General features: G+C 40.1%; 1 protein-coding gene across 4 annotated transcripts; it reads left to right on the top strand.

Moving 5' to 3' along the window:
- The first annotated feature begins 9,154 nt into the window (after nucleotides 1-9,154).
- DIRAS3 (DIRAS family GTPase 3) lies at nucleotides 9,155-20,534 on the top strand. 4 transcript variants are annotated; one of them, XM_047871814.1, is made up of 3 exons: nucleotides 9,155-9,177; nucleotides 12,266-12,408; nucleotides 18,973-20,534. In XM_047871814.1, exon 3 carries the CDS (start codon nucleotides 19,015-19,017, stop codon nucleotides 19,495-19,497), a length of 483 nt encoding a protein of 160 aa, XP_047727770.1. In that variant the 5' UTR covers nucleotides 9,155-9,177; nucleotides 12,266-12,408; nucleotides 18,973-19,014; the 3' UTR covers nucleotides 19,498-20,534. The 4 variants fall into 4 exon arrangements, with proteins under 4 accessions (XP_047727770.1, XP_047727769.1, XP_047727771.1 ...); XM_047871815.1 differs by lacking the exons at nucleotides 9,155-9,177; nucleotides 12,266-12,408 and adding exons at nucleotides 15,004-15,248; nucleotides 15,343-15,417; XM_047871813.1 differs by lacking the exon at nucleotides 9,155-9,177 and having other exon boundaries at nucleotides 11,586-12,408.
- Nucleotides 20,535-24,763: the final 4,229 nt, after the last annotated feature.

Below are 24,763 nucleotides of genomic sequence, written 5' to 3' on the forward strand. Positions count from 1 at the left end.
TGAATATTATCTTACTTCTCTTACATCTAAATTTACTTATTGTATATAGAAGCAAACATCTGCCAACTTCATTATATCTCTAGTGTAGTCATGTCTGAACACATCCAGGTTGAAATACATACTCTCTTTTCCTTTTACTGAAGTATAGTTGACATACAATGTTGTTAGTTTCAGGAGTACAACAGTGATTCAACAATTCTGTACCTTAGGCTCCCCACAATGAGTGCTGTTACCATCTATCATCATACAATGTTATTACAATATTATTGACTGTATTCCCTATGCTGAACTTTTCATCCCCATGATTTATTTATCTTACAACTGGAAGTTTGTACCTCTTAATCCCTTTCACCTATTTCGCCCATCTCCTGCCAATCCTTTCCCCTCTGGCAACCACCAGTTTGTTCTCTGTATTTATGATTCCTCCTCCCTGTTTTTTTTCTTTTTTTTTTTGTTTGTTTGTTTTGTTTTTTAGATTCCCCATATAAATGAAGTCCTACGGTATTTGTCTTTCTCTGTCTGACTTATTTCACTTAGCATAATATCCTCTACATTCATCCATGTTGTTGCAAATGGCAAGATTTCATTCTTCCCTATGGCTGAGTAATATTCCATTATATAGATATGGATATAGATATACCATATCTTATTTATCCATTCACCCATCTATGGACACTTAGGTTGCCTCCCTATCTTGGCTACAGTAAATAATGCAGCAATAAACATGTTCCAGTAATTCCACTATAGGGTAGTTATAATTTTAAATTTTTTTTAGTTTATTCATTTACTTTGAGACAGAGGGAAAGACAGCACATACTTGCCACAGAGGGGCAGAGAGAGAGACAGAGAGAATCCAAAGCAGGCTCAGCACAGAGCCTGATGCGGGGTTTGAACTCACGAACGATGAGGTCATGACCTGAGCCAAAATCAAGAGTCAGATGCTTAATCAACTGAGCCACCCAGGTGCCCCTCTATTTTTAATTTTTTAAAAAAAATTTTTTTTTCAACGTTTTTATTTATTTTTGGGACAGAGAGAGACAGAGCATGAACGGGGGAGGGGCAGAGAGAGAGGGAGACACAGAATTGGAAACAGGCTCCAGGCTCGGAGCCATCAGCCCAGAGCCTGACGCGGGGCTCGACTCACGGACCGCGAGATCGTGACCTGGCTGAAGTCGGTCGCTTAACCGACTGCACCACCCAGGTGCCCCTATTTTTAATTTTTTGAGGAGCATCTATACTGTTTTCCACCAGGATTGTACCAGAAATATATACTTTTTATTATAAATTACTTTTCGTTTGTTTATTCTCTGTTCAACATAATATATTGTTTTCTAAAAATGTAGATTATTTGTGAATTTCTTTTCAAGATAGCAAAGGGGGTATTACAAATACATGTTTGAAATGGTGGTGGTGTTGTTTGAGAACCACTGGCTAAGGCCTCAAACATGTAGTTTTCTGGCATGTGCAAAGGCCTTCTTCAACTGTGATTCCTAGCTTAATATGACAATAAATAGCATTTTCTCAGTATCCCTTCATTGTTTCTGCATCACTCAAATTCATTTATTCATTTCTCAAATAATTTATTGCATGTTACAAGGGACTAGACACTGTGCTAGGTGCTAGAATGCCAATTTATTTAAACTCAAGTAGACACTACAAATTACAAGATGATAAAATAAACATTTTTTGCCAATAAACTTGAAATTTTTAATTATCAGAAATAATTAAATTATCAGAATTAAATTATCTGAAATAATTAAATTATCAGAATTAAATTATCAGAAATAAATATTAGTTTAGCAAGGTTGCTGAACACAGGTCAAGATACAAAATCAATACCAGTAGTAAAAATTACAAAAAATAGGGGCGCCTGGGTGGCTCAGTCGGTTGAGCGTCCGACTTCAGCCAGGTCACGATCTCGCGGTCCGTGAGTTCGAGCCCCGCGTCGGGCTCTGTGCTGATGGCTCAGAGCCTGGAGCCTGTTTCAGATTCTGTGTCTCCCTCTTTCTCTGACCCTCCCCTGTTCATGCTCTCTCTCTCTGTCTCAAAAAATAAATAAAAACGTTAAAAAAAAAATTTTTTTTTAAAAATAAAAAAAAAATTACAAAAAATAAATTAAAGCAGATACCATTTACAGTAGCAACAAAAATACCAAATACCTATGAATAAATCTAATAAAAAATGTGCAAGGCCTATACACATAAAATAACATAATATTGAGAGATATTAATGAAGACCTCTAGAAGTAGAGAAATATCCCATGTTTGTGAATTGAAAAACTCCATAAAACATAAACTCCATTATTTATAATCCTCATAAAAATCATAGTAGTGCTTTTTAATAAAAACTTATAAGATGCTTCCAAACTATATATGGAAATACTAAGGGTCACAAATAGCTGAGATTCTACTATGATAGAATAAGGCCAAAGAACTTATTCTGCTAGATATCAATACTGATTATAATACTACAGAAATTAAGGCAGTGTGATATTGATGTAAGTGCAGATAAACAGAGTACAGAAGAGTCCTCAAAAAGACCCACACAGGGGCGCCTGGGTGGCGCAGTCGGTTAAGCGTCCGACTTCAGCCAGGTCACGATCTCGCGGTCCGTGAGTTTGAGCCCCGCGTCGGGCTCTGGGCTGATGGCTCAGAGGCTGGAGCCTGTTTCTGATTCTGTGTTTCCCTCTCTCTCTGCCCCTCCCCCGTTCATGCTCTGTCTCTCTCTGTCCCAAAAATAAATAAACGTTGAAAAAAAAAAATTAAAAAAAAAAAAAAAAAAGACCCACACATATTTGAATACTTGATCTTATAAGTTAGCACTGAAAAGCAGAGGGGAAAGGATAATTGAATAAACAATGTTCAGTCTATTGGGCAGCTTTATGGGAAAAATAAACTTGATTATTATGTCACATCATACACAAAAATCAAATCTCAATTGATGGTAGTTCTAAATGTGAAGGATAAAATAAAATTTCTAGAAGATAAAATAAGAGGGGTGCCTGAGTGGCTCAATTGGTTAAGCATTGACTTCAGCTTAGGTCATGATCTCATGATTTGTGTGTTCCAGCCCTGCATCGGTCTCTCTGCCCACTTCGGATCCTCTGCTCTCTCTCTTCCCGCCCCCCCCCCACCCCGCCCCACCACTTGCACTCTCTCTCTCTCAAAAATAATTAAACATTTAAAGATAAAATAAAATGTCTTCATTATATGAAGATAGGGAAAAACATTTATTAAATGACACAAAGATCACCAACAATAAAGGAAAATATTAATAACATGGACTACATTAAATTAAGAACTTTGTCTATTAAATGATATCACTAAAAGAGGGAAAATGTAAGCCACAGAGTAGAAATACTTGTAACACATGTTATTGACAAAGGACTTGTGTTCAAAATACATGAAAAATCTTTTACAAATCAGGAAGAGAGGTACAGATGATTTGATATATCTTCTTCACAAAAAAAGGATATCCAAATAACTGGTATGCCTACAATAGGTGCTCAACCTCTTTAGTAACCAAAGAAATACAAACTGAAACAGACATTCTACCCTGTGACCAGCAGCTCCACTCCTAGGCACATACTCAACAGAAGTTCAAGCATATGCGTACAAAAAGATATTTACAAGAATGTTCATCATAGTATTATTTTAATAGCCCCAAATTGGAGGCAACCCAAATATCCATTCACATTAGAACCATATCTCCATTCAGTGAAATAGTCTTCAGCAATTATGATGAAAAAACTACAGAAACATGACATGTGAACAAATCTCACAAGCATTATTTTGAGCACAGAAAGCCAACATAAAAGAATATATAGTGTATGATTCATTTACATAAGGTCAAAAACAAGCAAAACTAAACTACGGCTTAGAGTGTGTATAGTAATTATAGGGAGGGAATAGATTTGAAAGGAACTGAGCTTGGCTTTTGGCGTGCTGGAAATGCCCTATTGACTATGGGATGGATAATATTGAGATATATGCTTATGATTTGTACACTCTTTTTTTTAAATGTTTATTTATTTTGAGAGAGTGAGAGTGCATGCACACAAGGTGGGGAGAAGCAGAGAGAGGGAGAGAGAGAATCCCAAGCAGGCTCCATGCTCAGCACAGAGCTCAACATGGGGCTTGATTTCAAGACCTTGAGATCATGACCTGAGCTGAAATCAAAAGTTGGATTTTTAACCAATTGAGCCACCCAGGAACCTCTGTACACTCTTTTTTTTTTTTTTAATGTGAGATACATTTCAATAATTTAATTCAATAATCAGCAATGCCTTAATCAGGCCAATCTCGCAAAATTGTTTACACTTCAGTCATAATAATGTAATAGTTGATGTGACAATTTATGAGCAACACTGATGAAACAAAAGGGGGAAATTATCTAAGGTTAATAATTACTAACAAAAGAATTAAATTGAACTCATGGAAAAACAGCTACACACAGAACATAACCAAACACCTTAGAAAAACGCTTCTTGCCTGACTTGACTTTGAGTCTCGCTGGCATTCAAGTGCACTCTGTCTTCATCTGTGAGGCTCCTGCTGGTTCACACCCCACCTATTCTTCCTCTGGTCCCACTGACACTTTTGTCTTAATCTTGGACCAGATGAAGGCAGAACTCTTTGAACACTGACTGGCCAAGAGCAGAATGGAAACGTCTCCATCAACACGAAGCTGCAAATTGCCGGGATTCATCCTAAATGAATGTAGCCCTCAGAGAACTTGGTTGTTAAGAGGAACACACCCCCAGAACCCTTCTGTGTGGCCCCAAGCTCCCTCATCTACAAGTGGGATACTGAGATTTGGGTTTTAATTTTTAATCTGAGAGTGCAGATTAGTAACCAGGCTGTTTTCCTCTGAGAGGTTTTGTCTTTGCTGTTACTGTCTTTGTTGTTGTAAAAGAGAAAGGCGAGAAGGCAGGGATTTCAAGACCCTTATCATCTTTCCTTAAGCTAACTTTTCTAACATATCTCCAGCAGATCCCGTGGGTGGTGCCTATTAACCAGACAAAAGTTACCAACACAAAACACCATGTGCTTTTTGCGTTTGAGCATTTGTCCATAACTTGCCCACTTATTTCTACCTAGATGAATCAATTCTTGCCTTCAGGGTTGAATTGAATGCAGCTTCCTCTGAAAGGTTTTGCTGACTATTGGAGGCGCCTGTGTGTGCTCTTTCCTGTGCAGTCACTCTAATGGCTACATTGTGACTCTATTTTCCACACCTTAAATCAGAAAGCCTGGTCTGTAGAGGGTTTGTCAACCAGTTATGGGTATGAATAGCTATCCATGAGATATTTGAAGGTGGAAATACTGGAATTTCTCATCGCTTTTCCTACAGTGGAAGTGCATATTATCAATGATGTGCACTGTGTTAAGTACTCATATATGTTATTTCTTTAAATCCTCGTGAAAATCCTAGTAGGTAGATGTTATTATATAGTTGCCTAAGGTTATTCTAGAAACAATAAATTGCAGAGCCAGAATTCAAACCCAGCTCTGTCTGACTCTCCAGGCCGTGCCCCCCACTCTGCACAGAGCTGCTCACAGGTGTGGGGAAGGGCACGGGTGGCAGAGGTTGGGTCGCCTGTGGCATCCAGCATGGAGACAAGCTGGGTGAGATGAGGCCGGGCCTGACCGTGGAGTTTTGTCCACGTCAGATCGGTGCACCCTGAGCTGGAGCTCTGTCCCACAAGCAACCAGAAGACAATACGTGGGAGTAAAAAGACTTCAGTGAGCCCTCTGGAAGACGCTCATCAGTTTCAGAGCTTGTGGAGCACTGTGGCTGCAAGCACAGACTCGAGAGCCAGCCTGCATGCAGTTCAGTCTTGGCTTCTTCACTTATTGGATGTGTGACTTTACACAAGTCACTTGCCCTCTTTGAGGTCACTCTGTATGCCTGGTTGTTCTTGTTGTTGTTGCTGTTTGTTTGTTTGTTTGTTTTATCTGCAACATGGCAATGACAGTACTTCCCTCACAGTGCTGGCTGGTGTGAGGTTCAACTGAGTTAATACATGGAAACCTGTCTGTGCTCCTCCTCTCCAAACATTACCCCAGTCTCATTACAAGAAGAACATCAGACAAGCCCCAACTGAGAGACATTCTACAAAGTATCTGACCCGTAATCTTCAAAACTGTGAAGGTCACTGAAAACAGGCAAAGTCTGAGAAACTGTCACAATCGAGAGGAAACTAAGGAAAGATGGTGACTAAATATAGTGCGGTAGGTAGCCTTCATGGGATCCTGAGATAAAGGACATTAGAAAAGAAAATGAGGAAATCTGACTAAAGAATGGAAATTCGTTAAAAAAAAGATGTACCAATATTGGTTCATTTATTATAATAAATGTATCGTAGTAATGTAAGATATTTGTAAGAGGAGAAACTGTCTATGAGATATATAGGAGCTCACTATACCATCTGTCCTGGTTAATTTTATGTGTCAATTTGATTAGGCCATAGTACCCAGTTGTTTGGTTAAACACAAGTCTAGACGATCCTATGAAGATACTTTTTAAATGTGATTAATATGAAATCAACAGACTTTGAGGAAAGCAGATTACCCTCCATAATGTGGGTGAGCTTTATCCAATAATTTGAAGGCCTTAAGAGACAAACTGAGATCCTCCCAGCAGAAATCTGAATAAAGTATAGACTTGAGTTCATAATTATGCATCATCAATGATTCATTAATCGTGACAAATGTACCATACTAATGTAAGATGCTAGTAATAAAGGGACACCGGCTGTGGGGTAGATGAGGTATATCTCTTTACTGTCTTTGCAATAATTCTATAAATCTAGAATGGTTACAAAATTTTTTTTTAATTTTTTTTATGTTTATTTATTTTTGAGAGACAGAAACAGACTGTGAGCAGGGGAGGGGCAGAGAGAGAGGGAGACACAGAATCCAAAGCAGGCTCCAGGCTCTGAGCTGTCAGCACAGAGCCCAACGAAGGGCTCAAACTCATGAACTGTGAGATCATGACCTGAGCCAAGTCGGACGTTCAACCCACTGAGTCACCCAGGCGCCCCAGATGGTTATAAACTTTTTTTTTTTAATTTTTTTTAACGTTTATTTATTTTTGAGACAGAGAGAGACAGAGATGAACGGGGGAGGGTCAGAGAGAGGGAGACACAGAATCTGAAACAGGCTCCGGGCTCTGAGCTGTCAGCACAGAGCCCGACGCGGGACTCAAACTCACGGACCGCGAGATCGTGACCTGGCTGAAGTCGGACGCTTAACCGACTGCGCCACCCAGGCGCCCCATAAACTTTTTTAAAAATGTTAAGAAAATCAGACTTGTAGAATTCAGTTTTACTGGCAGAAATAGGATTTTGCTTTCAAACAGTGAAATGAAAAGCATATGCCATTATGTTCCACAATATCATCCAGAGTCTTGCCGTAGTGGCACAAAGGAGTGAAAATGGATTTCTCTTTATGGACTTGTACAAAAAAATACTTTTGTATAGCCAATGAGTGCTTTACAGTAGAAACACTGCACATATGGAAACAATCAAAAGGGAATACACTGCAGAATCCTGTGATTTAAAAGGGACATAAAATATGCTTCTTGTTTTTAATGGGATAATTATTTTCATTCTTAAATAATTATTCCTCTCTTTCTAGGTAACTCTCTTCTGCCACTTTAATAGACCATGTGGTGAAAATAGAGAACTGGAAGCAGGGGTAAGGGATGTGTAGGGAAGAAAGGTCTTTGTCTCGAAGGTCATGTTCAGAACATCAGGCAAGTTGAAGACAAAACCATTCATTCGGAAGTATTTATTGTTTGCCTACTGTCTGCCAGGAGTGTGAGGCTTCTAAAATGAATCATTTACAGATGCTACCTCAAGCATCTTATCATTGTTCAGGGTTGTAACACACACACACACACACACACACATGCTTTGTGTATGGACATATAAATTATGTATTATAATTTATAATAAGGATATATAAATTATATCCTTATGTATAATGTGTGTATAATAATTATAAATATGTAAGTCATATATATATATATATATGTATATATATATGCTGCAAAGATCACTCTTTCCTTACCTCCCATAGGCAACTTTTCTAATGTGTTTAGTATGTATCTTATAGGTAAGTGTTCCTGAAAAAATGTATAATGCTGTTGATAGGCATACATCTTTAATGTATATAAATGGTGAGGTGCCATATATCCCATCCCATTTTCTTTTTTCAGCAAGCACTATGTTTTTAACACCCATTCTTCTTGTTATATGAATATATGACACATTTATAATTGCTACACGATATTCCAAGGTGAGCATCCTGGAAAGAAGGAAGGAAGGAAGGAACGAAGGAAGGAAGGAAGGAGAAAGGAAAGGAAGGAAAGGAAAGGAAAGGAAAGGAAAGGAAAGAAAGAAAGAAAGAAAGAAAGAAAGAAAGTCCCTCTTTAGCCAGTCCCATTGTGGTGTCTGACACTCTTCCCAACAGTCCCCTCCTCAAGGAGGCTTCAGTTAGTTGACGCATTCCCTTGGGTCTAGGATATAAGTATTCACTTACACAGATCTGACTGTCTAGGAAAGTTTCCAAGGAAGGAAACTATAATTAGTGCTACTCTATAAATCTTCTCTGCCTCCCAAGAATACATCATTTTTGATTCCTATGGAATTTTTTCTTTCCTGATTCCAGAAGACTATATTAACTTCAGCTCTATAATCCCCATAGGATTTATGAGCATGAATTATATTTCAGGATATTTACCTGTGGGAGAATAAAGGTGAAAGGTCTGAGAGACAGGAACAGACCTAGTCCTGGCTGTGTCTGATGGTCTGGGCCATCTTAATCTCCTTATGTGGTAAGAATAGGTGCTAAATTATTCTTCCTATGTTTGAATCTTAGTTCTGCAATTTTCTAGCTGTGTAACCTTGGGCAAATTACTCATCTAGGAAGTGATGTAATTAAACCACAGATGATTTCTAGGATATATTCCAAGTCAACTACTGTTTCATCTATAGATGCTTTCTTGGCTCTGTGCCCTTTCAGCATCATTCTTCTCTCTGAAATGTCTTTTCCCCAATGTCCTCTCCTCCCTTCAAGGTTCTCTCCAGACAGCATTTTCTCTATAAAGCTTTTCCTTAGAACTCAGTTTTAAAAAAAGAATGAAAGATTGTTAAAGATGGAATAAATGAAGGTAAGATAAAATCTTTTATATTTCTTATTAATTGTTCTAATAGACAAGTGTTCAAAGTAATAATAGTAAATAGTAACAATTTATTAGGTGATTATAGTATATGGGTGAATGAAATGAATGACATTAATGGTATAAGGGATGGGAGGTATGAATTGTAATACTGTGTTATAAGATACCTTCATTGCATGTGAAGTGGTACAATGTTATTTGAAAGTGGACTTAAATTTGTTATAAATCTATATTGTAAATTGATATGCTAAGAGAGGAGAGAAAATGGAATTACATAAAATGCTCAGTTAAAACCAGAAAAGGAAGAAAAAGGTAAAAAATAAACACAGAACAAGTACAATGAATAGAAAACAGTTACAAACATGGTGAATAGTAAACCAAATATATCAAGAATCACATTAAATATGAATGATCTAAATACATTAATTAAAAGACAAAGACTGTCAAGGTAGATAAGAAGAAGACCTAACTACATATTTTTTTAAATAAGAAACCCATTTTATTTTTGTTTATTTTTTTTTAATTTTTTTTAACGTTTTATTTATTTTTGAGACAGAGAGAGACAGAGCATGAACGGGGGAGGGGCAGAGAGAGAGGGAGACACAGAATCGGAAGCAGGCTCCAGGCTCTGAGCCGTCAGCCCAGAGCCCGACGCAGGGCTCAAACTCACGGACCGCGAGATCGTGACCTGAGCTGAAGTCGGACGCTTAACCGACTGAGCCACCCAGGTGCCCCAAGAAACCCATTTTAAATGTAAAGAAACAGGTTAAAAGTAAAGGGATGGAACAAGATATAGTATAATAACACTAATCAAGAGAAAGCTGGAATAGCTATTTTAATTTCAGACAAACTAAACTTTAGAAAAGAGAAATTATCAGGGATAAAGAGGGTCATTACATAATGACAAAGGTGTCAATTCTCCAAGAAAATATAACAATCTTTAACATGCACGTACCTAATAACAGAACATCAAAAGACATGAGGCAAAAAATAAATGAACTGCAAACAGAAATAGATAAATCCATTATTATAGTTGGAAACTTAAATACCCCTTCAGTAACTGATAGATCCAGCAGGCAGAAAATGAGTAATAATAAGGTTGAAGTAAACAGCACCATTAATCAGCTAGATCTAATTGACATTTATGAAATACTTCATCCAATAAGAGCAGCACACACATTTTTTTTCAAACTCATATGGAACATTTACCAACACAACCACATTTGGGGCCATAAAACAGACTTGAACCAATGTAAAAGACTGGAAGTCGTACAAGATATGTTCTCAGACCACAGTGGAATTTAACTAGAAATCAACAACAGAATGATAAATTTTAAAAACTCCCAAATATTTGGAGGCTTAACACACTTTTCATTGGATGTAGAGAAAGCAGTGTGCCTAGGCAAAATTCATAGAATGAAATGACCTTATTAGAGAAGAAGAAAAAATCTGATATCTATAACTTAAACTTTCACTTTATAAAACTAGAGAAAAAAAGCGCAATTTAAAACTAAATCAAGCAGAAGAAAGGAAATGAAAAACATCAGAGCAGAAATCAACAAAATTAACTGGAAAACATACAAAAAAATCAATGAAACAAAAAATGGCTCTTTGAAAAGATTAATAAAATTAATAAACCACTGGCCTGGCTAACCAAGAAAAAAAAGAGAAGACACAAATTACCAGTATTGGAAATGAAATAGGGGTCATCACTACTGATACGGCAGACATTAAAAAGTTAATAAAGGAATACAGTGATCAAGTAAGTTTCTAAGGGAGTATTTTTTTTTTTTTAAGTTTATTTATTTTGAGAAAGAGGGAACGTGAGAGCAAGAATCCAAGGCAGGCTCTGCACTGCCAGCACAGAACCCAACGTGAGGCTTGAACTCACAGGCTATGAGATGAGCAGAAATCAAAAGCCAGATGCTTAACCAGCTGAGCCATGCAGGCGCCCCCCGAAGGAGTAGTTTTAAGATTTGTTCTATATCAGAATTACAGGAAGGGGCCTATAAATTGCAGCCCCGCCCCAGGTCTCATCTATAGATTCTGATTCTGTAGACGTGGGTTGGGTATTTTTAACGAGAACCCCAGGTGATTCCAATACACTTTATCCTAGGACCACAAGTTGAAAAGCACCTAGGGCTCAGACGAAAGCATTAACCCTAGATGGAGAAAGCATAAATATACCACAGGAGATGTGTGGGCCAGGGGCTGGTGGAGTGTTTGTTTTTTTAAGGTTTTTTAATCTATTTTTGAGAGAGGGACAGAGTATGAGCGCGGGAGGGGCAAAGAGAGAGGGAGACACAGAATCGGAAGCAGGCTCCAGGCTCTGAGCTGTCTCAGAACTCATGAACAAGATCATGACCTGAGAGGCAGTAGGACACTTAACCCACTGAGCCACCCAGGTGCCCCAGGGCTGGTGGAATTTTATCTGGTGGCCTCCTTTCTTTATGGAGAGGATAGCTCTGTGAACAACGGGCTATTTGTAGCCAGAAGGTGGTAGGAGCAGTCAGGCTGGAAAGAGAAGTTGTAGGGATGGGAAAAGATGCTTACATGGGGTAAGGGAAGGGATTCTGAAGTAACCCCAATCCTGGAAATCAAAGTTGTAAAAATACTATGTCTTTGTGAAGAATGGGGAACACAACTGCCATTAGTTTTCTACAGAGCTTAAAGAGGGGAGGAGCCTAGAAAGAAACTGGAAGAAAAAAGACTTCCAAAATTCCACTTGTGAGGGTTCCAAACATCACCACCTCTCTCTGCTAAAAAGGCAGCATGGTGTAAAATGCACAAACCCTGGAACTAGCCAGATTTCCCAGCCTAAGATTAACCACTTAATCTCTTTATGCCTGGTCTCCACATTTATAACATGGACATAAAATAATCTCCACTTTATAGACTCAGAGTAAGTTCTAAATGAGTTAACACATGTAAAATTATTCAAGTAATGCCTATGTCATGGCTAACACTCGGATGAATGTTAGCTCATTCACATTCTACAAGCAATACCCTGCTTGAATTTTACACAAATAAGTCTATTAGTTTTACCTCAAACATAATTACTTTTGTCCCCATTTTACAGGTGAAGACACGATGTAAAAGGAAAACAAATGGTTTGGCCAAGTCCCTACAACTACTACGTGAGCAAACAGGAACTGGACACGAGGTCCCCAAACTCCAGCTGCGTTTTCTGAGTGTCTATTCCGTGCCAGGTGGTTGAGAAAGGTGCTTTTTAACATGTCAACACTTGCTATGTCCTGCCCCTATTATCAATTGAGGATATTGAGGATAGAGTTAGAGGCTAACCTGTAAAGAGGTAGTGGAAACAGGGCTGGAGAGCAATTAGGCTCTTCCACACCCCCTTGATGGAATCTACGTTACCCCATAGCATACTGGTTGCCTCAGTGCTACCCACTAGTGCTTACTAGCCCCTGTGAGGAAATCAGAGTTAATGAATCTCAGCCCTGTCAGAGAAAAGCTAATAGCTTTGTGGGAAATAGAAAAAAGTACCTACAAAGCTTTAATACAAGGTGAAAAGGTGCCTGGGAACTCGGAGAGATTCCTTCCAGTTGGAAGTGAACCTTGAAGAGGAGTAGAACTGGGGCGTGTGGATAAGGGGCCTGGGTTGGGGGAAGAGCTGACTGGAGAAGCAGACACACGGAACTCCCAAGAATATCCAGTTAAGTCAGTGTGTGCAGAAGGCTCAGGGAAGGTAAGATTTGAAGGGGAATTTGGGGGTCTGTTGGCAGGGAGCTGGGAATATGAAACTAAAGAGTTTGGGCTTTAATCAGGAGCCGTGAGAGTTGCGTTGCTTCTGGTTTTTTTGCAAGTGCTTCTTAAAATTAATGTTTTTTACTTTGAGCTAATTGAAGATTCACATGCAATTATAAGAAATAATAGAGACTCTGAGTAACTTTGACTTAGTTTCTCTCAATGCTAAATACCTTGAAAAACTGTAGTCAATATTATGAACAGGATATTAACATCGATACAATCCACAGCTCTTATTCAGATTTCCCCAGTTTTACTTGTAGTCATTTATGTATTTAATTCTATGGAATTTTATCATATATGTAGGTTTGTGTATCTATAACCACAGTCAAGATCTATTCCAAAGATTTTCTGTCTTTCTTCCTAGAAATTTTTTAACTTTACATGTTATATATAAGTTCTCTTATCCATTTTAAATTAACTTTATAAGGTGAGAGATTTAGACTGGAATTTGTTTGCTTATGTGTTTTTGTCCATGGATGTCCAATTGTTCAGCACCATTTACAGAAAAGACCATCCTTCTGTATTGAATTGCTTTTGTGCCTTTGTCAAAAAAAACACAGCTGAACATATTTGTGTGAGCCTATTCCTGGGTTCTCTATTCTGTTCCATTGATTTATATATCTATCTCTCTGCCAATATTACATTGTCATAATTACTGTGGCTATATAATAAGATTTAATATCAAATAGAGTGATTCTTCTCACTTTATACCTCTTTTTCAAGAGAGTGTTAGCTATTCTAGGTACTTTCCATATAAATTTTAGGATAAGCTTGTCTATGTCTACAAAAAACTTTACTGGGATTTTGGCAAGAATTCCGTTAAACCTAGAAATCAGTTTGGAGGGGATTGACATCTTTACTAAGTTGAATCTTCTAATACATGAACATATTATATCTCCATCTATTTAATTTGATTTCTGTTATTAGCACTTTGTAATTTTCAGCATTCAAATCCTTGATGTGTTTTATTAAGTATATACATGGTATTTCATTTTCTTTATAGCAATTTTAAATAATACTGTATTTTTAATTTTGGTTCCCATTTAAGCTGTGTTACTATGTAAAAACATCCTTTTACTTTCAATCTACTTTTGTCATTAAGTGTGAAGTGAATTTCTTCTCCAAACACCATATAATTGGCTTATGTTTTTTTTTTTTTGGTTTGTTTGTTTTAATCCACTCTACTAATCTGCTTTTTTAATTGGTGTATTTACATCACTTATATATAAGGTAATTCTTGATATATTTGAGCTTAAGTATGCCATTTTATCATTTGTTTTCTGGTTTTTCTGTTTCTTTTTTCTCACCTTCTTGTGAGCTACATTTTCCAGAATTCCATCTTAATTTACTTTTAGAGTATTTGAGTGTATCTCTTTATATAAAAATTGTTGTTCTAGGTATTACAATATGCATATGTGACTTATCACAACATGTTGCTATCAATATTTTACCACTTCGAGTGAAGTATGGAAACCTTACCTCTATTTAGGTCTCTTTGCCTTCCCCAGTGTTTAATACCATTACCTCAAGTATCAGATATTATGATTTTTGTTTCAATCATCAAATATGATTGTAAAAACTCATGACAAGGATATATTATTATATTTACCCCCATTTTTACCTATTCTAATATTCTACTTTCCTTTCTAAAATTCCAAATTGTTCTCCATTATCATTTTTCTGTTTGGAAAACTTCCTTTAGCCATTTTTTAAAGGGCAAGTTTGTTAGCAACAAATTATCAAAAAAAATTTTTATCTTAGCCTTTCCTCATCTGAACATTTCTTTATTTCCTCTTTGCTCTTGAAGGAGCAATTTGCAGTTGACCTTTCTTTTCTTTCTTTCCTTTTTTTTTTTTTTAATGTTTTTTATTTTTGAGAGAGAGATAGAGAATAAGTGGGGGAGCGGCAGAGAGAGAGGGAGACACAGAGTCTGAAGCAGGCTCCAGGCTCTGCACTGTCAGCACAGAGCTGGACACGGGGCTCGAACCCACGAACCCTGAGATCATGACCTGGGCAAAAGTCGGACACTTAACCGACTGAGCCACCCAGATGTCCCAACCTTTCTCTTCTTTCAGCACCTGAAAAATGTCCTGCCATTTCCTCTGCCGTCTGTGGTTTCCAATGAGATCTCTGCTGTCAAATGAATTAGGTTTCTTTATAGGAAATATGTTGTTTCTTTTTAGCTGTTTTCAAGAGTTTTTCATTGTGTTAAGCTTTCAGAATTTAATTATGTGTCTTGGCATGGATTCCCCTGGAGTTATCCCGATAAATTACTTCATCTTCTTGGAACGGTAGGTTTGTATCTTTCACCAAATTTGGGAAGTTTTCAGTCATATTTTTTCCCAATACTCATTCAGATCTATTCTGTGTCTCCTCTCCTTCTAGGACTCTGATAATACAAATGGTGGAATATGGGTTCCTGTCCCACAGGTCCTTGAGACTCTGTTTATCTTTTCCCAGGTGATTTTCTGTCGTTTACACTGAATCAATTTTATTACTTTATATTCAAGTTGAACGATTCCATTCTCTGTCATTTCCATTCTACTATGGAGCTCATTCAGGAAATTTTTATAATTTCTATCATTGTATTTTTCAGTTCTATAATTTCCATTTAGATCCTTTATATACATATTATTTCTTTGCTGAATTTTTCAATTTTTATTTGCCTCAAGAAAATTTATAAGTGATTTATAATTAAATTATAATATTATTATTATTTATTTATTATAAAATTATTATTATAATTTATAAGTGAATTATAAGTAAATTTATAATTTATAAGTGATTATTGAAGAATTCCTATGATGGCTTTAAAATCCTTGTCAGGTTATTCCAACATCTGACTCATCTCTGTCTTGGTTTCACTTAATTGTCTCTCTTTCTGCTATATCTCCAAACTTTGGATCCTAATTGGCTCCAGAACTCTAGTCTGGTCTATTCCTTTGAATCTTTGGCCCAGTGCAATGTTGGTTCCCTGGGCTGAGTCTCTTTATTAAGGTAAAATATTTTATACTGGCTTTGAGGTAGAAACCTTGATTTGGATATAGGAGCTACGGTTTCTTATGTTCATTATTCCTCGTGAATTCTATTTCATAATTTTTTAATTTGACCTTTCTAGCATTTAAAGTTTTTGGCTTTGGGATATATAGCTCTCCACCACTCATTCTCCCAGTTTTTCTGTGTGTGTCTATCTTTTTTTCTCTCTCTTTCTCCCTCTTTCTCTTTTTTCTTTGTCTTTTTCTCTTTCTCTCTCTGTCATTCTTTCATGTGAGGCCTCCAGAGTCACCTTCATTCATCTACATCGGTGCTTTCAAGAGCCTCTTTTCTAGTCTTTTTTCATTCCCAAAGACTTTTCAGTTGCTCTAATTACAATAGGCAGAGTAAGTTTTGTGGTTTAGGAAAAATGAACAACAATTTCATTATGGCTTGCCATTCTCACCCTAATTCTTCCTTCCCCTAAGTTCTTCTGCCCTCCTCCAACTTATTTCTCCCTGAAACCTGCTATGTTTTCCAAAGCGAAATCTGCTTTCCTTTGGATTAAATAAAATGTCACGACACTTCCAAAAGCCATTTTTAAAATGCTGAAAGACTGGATATGTGGATATTCTTCTGCAGTAGCTCCTTAAATCTTCCCCACAATTCTTTTTCGTAGGCATTTGTTCCTATTCTACCGAAAAGTAATTTTTCCAAGATTACATAGCTCAAAGGCATATTAAGGTGTATTCAAAAGAAGAAAAAAGGGAAAAAACGCATAAGCATTCTAAACCAAATTCCCTGATGCTAAAGCATGTGCCCTTGATCTCTCCAACATGGATGTACTTTTGGGTAAAAATTAAAAAGCTATGGAAATTTTTTTACTAATGAGCAAGAAATAGCATATCAGATTACTGACATAGAATGATAGCACCAGAAAAAGAATAAAACTAAAATTAGGAAAAGTAGGTTTGGGCCTATATGCATCATTTATGAGTCCTGTAACCTTGAACAAGTAATTTTACCTGCTACATTAGTCCTTCTTTGGCAAATAAGAAACAAATTTGTAAACAAATTACAAATTTCTTTTGCGTAACAAATTACTACAAACTTCCTGGCTTAAAATAATGCTCAACTACAGAACTCACAATCTTGTAGGTCAGAAGTCTGGATGCTCTCTGCTTAATCAAGGATAACATCAAAGTGTTGACTGGTCTGTGGTCTTCTGTGTAGTTTCTAGAGAACAATTTGCTTTCAAGTGCATTTGGGTTGTTGGTAAACTCCAACTGGAAACAGTTGTAAGCCAGAGGTCCACGTTTTCTTGTTGGCTGTCTGCTTCTAGAGGTTGCCCACATCCCTGCCCCGATTTTCTTAGGAAGCTTTTGTGGTAATGATCAAATGAAACCTATTGTATAAGCAGTGGTAAGAAATGTCATAGCTGCTTAAGATCACTGGGTTTATAGGACATCCCTCAACGTTCTTACATAGAACCTCCAAACCACAGGTAATCTTACCAGGACGTAGCTTCTGAAGTCTCTTATAACATGTGTGTTAGTTGGACTTTCTGGACGGACAAAAATCGGGTTTTGTGTTGGAGAAATGCTTACTGAGCAAAGTGTTTGAGGCACCACGAAGCACCTGGCACTGGTGGTGGAAAGGATTCTAGCGGGTCATTCTGTAGTGAACTGAAGGCAGCGAGGCTTGGGCAAGGCAAACCTACAGTAGCCAAAGGGCACAGAAGTGGTTAAAGATGCCTGCATGGAACTAAAAGTGGAAATCCTGTAAGCCTACCCATCCGCATGTGCCAGGGCCTGTGAACCCAGGGTCTCTCCCTCATCCCCCTCTCCCCAACCTCCACCCCCTGGCTGTGGCTGTGCGCACAGTTCCTCCTCTGTGGGAGACGTAGGTACACCGCCCGGCTGGCCCTCCCTCTGCATATGAGCAAGTACAATCTCCAAGCCTGTGCCCTCCATCTCTGGCTGGCGCTGCGCTGCGGTGTTCAAGCACTTAGTGGGCTCAGCACATGGGTTGTATCCACCTGCTAGGGGAGGCTGTGATTGGTCTTCGCTGTTGCCACTGCCCCTACCCGCGCCACCACTGATTCTAGAAGCAGTTAATTTGCCCGCGTGCACACTTGGTGGTGCCTTGGACAGAGGTAAAAGCTATATTCCCCTCTGCCTCCCCACCCCCACCCCAGCACGCCAAGAGACACGGTGGGTAAACCAGTTTGGGCTGTTGCGCATGAGAACCGGAGGCCTACTTGTCCGGGAAGTGGGTATCCGTCCCTCGACCTTCTGAGGACAGTTGTTGTAGGCAATGGGTCAATACTGGCACCAGAGTGGAACATCCTGGCTCCTTGGACACCCTCCTTACCCCCATTATTACTGAATTGGGTCCTTGAGGTCTCCAAGCAATAGCAATTGACGAAAGGCCAACGCCTTTCTGCCTCTCTCCCTCTCTCCCTGTCGCCTCTCCCCTCTCCCCCCTCCCTCTCTCTCTCTCCCCCTCTCTCTCTCCCTCTGTCTCTCCCTCTGTCTCTCTCCCTCTGTCTCTCTCCCTCTGTCTCTCTCCCTCTGTCTCTCTCCCTCTCTCTCTCCCTCTCTCTCTCCCTCTGGCTCTCCCTCTCTCTCTCCCTCTCTCTCTCCCTCTCTCCCTCCCTCTCTCCCTCCCTCTCTCCCTCCCTCTCTCCCTCCCTCTCTCCCTCCCTCTCTCCCTCCCTCCCTCCCTCCCTCTCTCCCTCTCCCTCTCCCTCTCTCTCCCTCCCTCCCTCCCTCCCTCTCTCTCTCTCCCTCTCCCTCCCACTCCCTCTCTCTCTCTTCCTCACTGCCCATACCGCCTTTTGTGATTACCATGGGTGGGCAATGAGCCTGACTCTGCCTCAGTGAAGGGAAGGAGGTGGGATTGGGGGAGCGAGCTGAGACCCTGCCAAGTGTCCCCAGGTAATAGATAGCGAAGGAGACACACGGGCAGTCTTCCAGGTTCTAAACCCCATCTTTCTCTCTTCCTTTCTTCCTCCCTAACCATCTTTTGCTGCTGGGTAAGTGCCAAGAATTTGTGCGCGCGTCTGCCCACCAATTCCCTGCGATGAGCAATAAGTGTTTTGGCTTCAAGAAACTGCTGATTCAGAACGGCTGGTTCAGTGGCTGTGTCCTCTGCCCGCCCTGCTTGTCACACATTCTTTTCGTGCCCCCAGAGCAAGAGCAGGGCTTATGGCATCGTGGCGCATGGTTCGTATGGCGTGTGCAAGAGCGCGCTGGTGCAGAGGGCGGAGCGTGCGGCTTTCCCAATGTGTATCTGCCAGCCATTGAGGAGACCTATCGCCAGGTGCTGAGCTGCAGACCCAGCCTGGGGGCTCTGCACGTCACCGACGTTGCCCGTGGCCACCGCTACCTGGATCTCCAGTGCCTCACCATTGCCTTCATCCTGGTGTATTCAGTCACCAAGAAGCAAACCGTGGAGGAGCTGAAGCCCTTCGGTGAGCTGTTCCGCAAAGTCAAAAGCAACAACTGGAATAAGTATTCTATCTACTGGTGTGCAGCCAACGCAATGAAAGCGGCTGGGAGCTGACTGGTGAGGGACCGCGCTGCCTGCGCCTTGGAGTGGAATTGCCCGTTCCTAGGGGCCTCCGCCCAGACGGCTATCGGTGTGCAGGAGCTGTTTCACATACTGCTGAAGCACGGGAAGCATCCTGCCACCTACCTCCACCATCCTGAGAAGAAATCCCAGATGCCCAAGACCGCCGAGAAGATGCTACGTAAATACATCATCACGTGAGTTCTGGGTGTTAGGATCCCGAACTTCTCCTAGAGTGTGCGGAAACATGGACCCGTCCCGGTGTAACGTGTCACTGTTAAATGGTTGAAACATTGGAGGAGGAGGTAAAAAAGGAGAACGATGCATTTAAAGACCACTTGGATAGACTGTAGAGATTAATGTTTGAAAAAGAGAATGAAATGCTGAAATGAATTGAAGAGGCCACTGCTCTTCGCGTAACTCTATCGCATGTTATTTTTAAACATTTCAAGTCCTGTAAAGTCTCCATTGTATACTTAATTGTTTAAAAAATGTATTTTTGCAACAAAAGCTGTGGCAGATAGCTTTTAGACAGATATGTTAAACAAGATAAATAAATGGATAATCTATGGCTGAGCATTGGGGGTCGGGGAGAGAAAATAGTGAAAATGGAACTTGCTTACTAAATATGTGCTAGTTATTTCCTAACTCATTTAAAAATGTTTGGGTATTCCACATAGCAGTTTTTGTGGCTTAAGGCTTTTCCTGCAAGCTTTATAATTTCTTTTTCACTGGACAGCAAAAATATCCATTGCATTGAAATTTCAACCACATCTGGGGACGGTTTCTAATAAGAATTTTACACAGGGAAGCTTATTCCCTCTTGAAATTAGCCAGTGGGGGCAGGGGTGCAGTTAAGGAGTCCCCACCATGCAGAGCTGGTTTATATCCATAACCTTTCCAGGACTGACATCCAAAGGAACTCCAGGCACCTCTGAAGAGGATGCTCACTCTGTTGCTGTCCCAGGACAAAAAGGTGGCAAAAAGCAGCCTTTGGCTGCTTCAAAAGTCTTCCCTCAAGAAATGCTAGATGTAGGGAGTGGGGAGGGGGAAGGAGGGTAGGGGAAATGGTGGAATGTGAAATTTGAGAAGTTCCTCTTTAAGGGAGTTATTTTAAAAAGATTAATTTTAGGGGCACCTGGGTGGCTCAGTCAGCTGGGCGTCCAACTTCAGCTCAGGTCATGATCTCACAGTCTGTGAGTTCAAGCCCCGTGTCCAGCTCTGTGCTGACAGCTCAGAGCCTAGAGCCTACTTCAGATTCTGTCTCCCTCTCTCTGCCCTTCCCCTGCTCATGCTCTGTATCTCTCTGTCTCAAAAATAAATTAAAAAAAAATTTTTAATAAAAAAAGATTAATTTTATATCTGAACATGATTTTTTTTTTAGTGAATACTATATATATCCTTTTGAGTGTCTTTATTTTTAGTTGGGGAAAGGAGGTTCTTAATCTGGTAAATTTTTTTCCCCCATGATATATTTATTATTGAACAATTTATGTGTTTTTAAAAGTAGCTTCTTACAGGGGCACCTGGGTGGTTCAGTCAGTTAAGCGTCCAACTTCGGCTCAGGTTATGATCTCACGGCTTGTGAGTTTGAGCCCTGTGTCCAGCTCTGTGCTGACAGCTCAGAGCCCGGAGCCTGCTTCACATTCTGTGTCCCCCTCTCTCTCTGCGTGTCTCCCTCTCTCTCTCTGTGTCTCCCACTCATCTCTATCTCTCTCTCTCTTAAAAATAAACAAACATTAAAAAAAAAAGTAGCTTCTTATAGCTTGATTTTTAGGGAAAAAGCACACTGTTGAAAAGTAATCATAAACAGAAGGCAGATTTGAGGGAAGATCTATTTGCACATGCACAAGAAGATAATAAGTTATATTTTGGATAAGATGGTTGCTAGGATAGCCAGGTGGAGCTTTCCAGTGGGGATTAGACGGGGATTGGTGGCTGGAGATGATGAGTTTTCAGCATACAGCTGGTGGTAAGACTATGGAGGGGAAAAAAAGGCAAGATAAAAGGCTTTAGGACAGAATCCTAAGGGAACACAAGCACCCTAGAAAGCTACTGACCTAGAGGAAACTACAAAGGACACTTAGAAGTGACCAAAAGAGGGACGCCTATGTGGCTCAGTCGTTTAAGCATAGGACTTGGGCTGAGGTCATGATCTCATGGTTTGTGAGTTTGAGCCCCACATTGGGCTCTCTGCTGTCAGCACAGAGCCTGCTTCAGATCCTCCATCCCCTCTCTGTGCCCCTCTGCCACTGGTTCTCTCTCTCTCTCTCAAAAGAAATAAATAAAACTTTAAAAATGACCAAAAAAATAGGAGGAAATTCACAATGTACAGTAATAAATGTTGAAGGAGAAATGAGTTTCAAGGGAAAGTGTGTACTCTATCATAGCAAAAAAAATTTTTTTAATAGAATAAGATGAGGATTAGAAAGTGTTGCTGACAGTTAGCAGATTTCTGGTTCCAGCCAAGGTAGAGTAACTCCCCTATTCTTCTGCACTAAAGCATCCCTGGACATAACACAATAAACAAGAAAAGAAAAATATTTAAAGATGGGAAGAAGTGAATGGCCTAGGAACCTGGGGATGTAAGAAACGACGTGACGATGATTTCTCTGAGTTTTCTTATTGTCTCCATTCGTGCACTGTAGAATGCATCCAGGTCAAATCTACCAACAGGCACAGACCAAAAAGGGCACATTTTCTTTCCCTAGCCAAAGCACTGGAAAAAGAGTGGTTTAATAATAGAAAATCTTTTTGGTAATACGTACCTGAATATCCAACGCCAGCAGCCAAACCCCTGCTCTTCCTCCTCCCCCCAGGGAGAGCTGGTCTTCCACCTCACAATACCCTGCCCTGTGGAAGCAGATGGTAGTGTTCTGATGTCCCCTCCTGGTGCTGGACAACAGGACAGAGCAAGGAGTGAATAATCGTCTATCCCAGAGCAGCAGATGCCCCCATCCTTTCCCCGCTGGCAGGGTGATGTCCATGGGGCTGAGCAGGGAGTTAATGCTCTCAGTCCCCTTCCAGGGTTGTCAGCAGGTGGCTGGCGGGGAGCTGAGGCTCCCTCTCCACCTGCCAGGAGCGGGGCTGAATGAGGTGGTGTGAAACAGTGCAAGCCAACGGTCTAGTCCGCCCCCAGCCCACCCGCACCTTCATGAGTCTCAGCTTCCTTGACCATAATAAAAAATTGGGGACATGGTCATCTCTTAGGTCTCTTCTAAAAAATCATAAGTGAGAAACTTTACATATTACCCTCAGATGGGAGCAAGGAGGATATAAGCCATTCTAACCATTCTTTGAGCTAATAGTGTTATTCAAAGGAGCTAGAATCTGTGAGTTCCATTTTTGTCCTGTCCAACATAGCAACCTCTGGCCTTATGTGATGTCTGCACTTGAAATGTGGCTAGTCCCAAGTGAGATGGACAAGTGTGAATAGTACCCTGGATTCAACTACAGAAAGAGTGAACGTAGAATAGCTCATACTTTTTAATATTTATTACATGCTGAAAGGATAATATTTTAGGTATGGTGGGTTAAATGATATGTATTATTTAAACTATTTTTGGTGTTGCTTTCTACCTCTATAAATGTGGCTGCCAGAATATTTAAAAGTATTTTTGTGACTCGTCTTTGTGGCCTACATTATATTCCTCCTAGTCAGTGCTGATGTATGTTCACACTGGCTATCAGAACTAATTTCTAATTTGAATTTGATCACACACATAACCAGGATCAATGATCAAGTGTCGAAAAAATGTTAGCGTGTATATAAAATAATATGTGCCGTCAGATGTCTAAGTAACTTCATGAAACTCAAGATTAACAGAAATGTAACAAAATCCACTGAGAGGTATGTGTGCTTGTAAGTTAATTTGGATAGTACATCTCTATAAGCTACATTTATAAACCTGGGTCCAAAGGCCCAGAGCTTGGGAAAATAAATACGTCAGACAGTGAATTCAGTGAGTGTGTGAGGACTAAAATAAATGAAAACTGAAAATATGCCCACTGCATTGCTATGATGTTTTCCCGGGCTGCTGATACTGACCGACCTGCCATCCATGTGACACTGAGAAGTGGAAAAGTGGAGAAAAGAAATGTGGTGTAGGGACAGTACAATATTGTAAACTGAGACTCAATAAATTTAACTCTTTGGCAATAGTATTATGGGTGTATGTGGGTGTATTCATAGATGCTCATCTATTTTGTCCTCCAGCTTCATAAACGTGGCCTGGAAAAGATCTCACAAACTCTGAACAGCATTAGAATTCCCTTTCTACCTCCAAATTTCCTTTCCGGTAATGTGAGCACATCACAGCCACACACCCTTTCCCCAACCAGCCTGGATGATTTGCTGTTCCACCAAACATCCTGTGTAGTTGTTCTTTTACTGTTTTCTTCACACAAGGTACTTTTTCTTCCATTATTAGCCCACCAAAATTTTATTCCCCCTTTCAAATCCAGCCCAAACACCGAAGGCCACTCCCATTGAAGGCTTCCCTGTTTTTCAGTAATCATTCACAAATGTTCTTAAGAGTTGGCAATGTGCTGGCCCTGTGCCAAGCCCTGGTGGACAGAGGCCCTGCCTTCAAGAAGCTGATAATCTGGGGCGCCTGGGTGGCTCAGTCAGTTAAGCGTCCGACCTCGGCTCAGGTTATGATCTCATGGTTCGTGGGTTCGAACCCCGTGTTGGGCTCCGTGTTGACAGTGTGGAGCCCGGAGCCTGCTTCAGATTCTGTGTTTCCCTCTCTCTCTGGTCCTCTCCCACTTGCACTCTGTCTTTCTCTCTCTCTCAAAAATAAATAAACATTAAAAAGAATTTAAAAAAGAAACTTGTAATCCAACAAATGAGATAGGGAGGAAGATAAAAATGTACAGCACAGTGTGACTGGTACTGTAAGTGGTGCATTCCCCACCCTGCTATCATATTGACCTTTTAAAGATGCAATTTGGGGGTGCCTGGGTGGCTCAGTCGGCTGAGCGTCCGGCTTCGACTCAGGTCATGATCTCATGGTTTGTGAGTTCAAGCCCCGCGACCGGCTCTATGCTGACGGCTCGGAGCCTGGAGCCTGTTTCGGATTCTGTGTCTTTCTCTCTGCTCTTCCCCTGCTCATGCTCTGTCTCTGTCTCTCAAAATAAATAAATAAACATAAAAAAAAAGATGCAATTTGATTGCAGTGCTGTTTTTTTCAAGGGCCATCATTTGCCAGCTCTTCTGACAAACGTGCACAAAACTGTAGACAGAGATGTATGTTATAGC

This window comes from Prionailurus viverrinus, chromosome C1 (assembly GCF_022837055.1).
Source record: "Prionailurus viverrinus isolate Anna chromosome C1, UM_Priviv_1.0, whole genome shotgun sequence".
In the NCBI taxonomy this organism is placed as follows: Eukaryota; Metazoa; Chordata; class Mammalia; order Carnivora; family Felidae; genus Prionailurus; species Prionailurus viverrinus.

Coding starts and splice junctions, on each gene's coding strand:
- DIRAS3 (XM_047871814.1), top strand. CDS start 19,015: ATGAGCAATAAGTGTTTTGGCTTCAAGAAACTGCTGATTCAGAACGGC.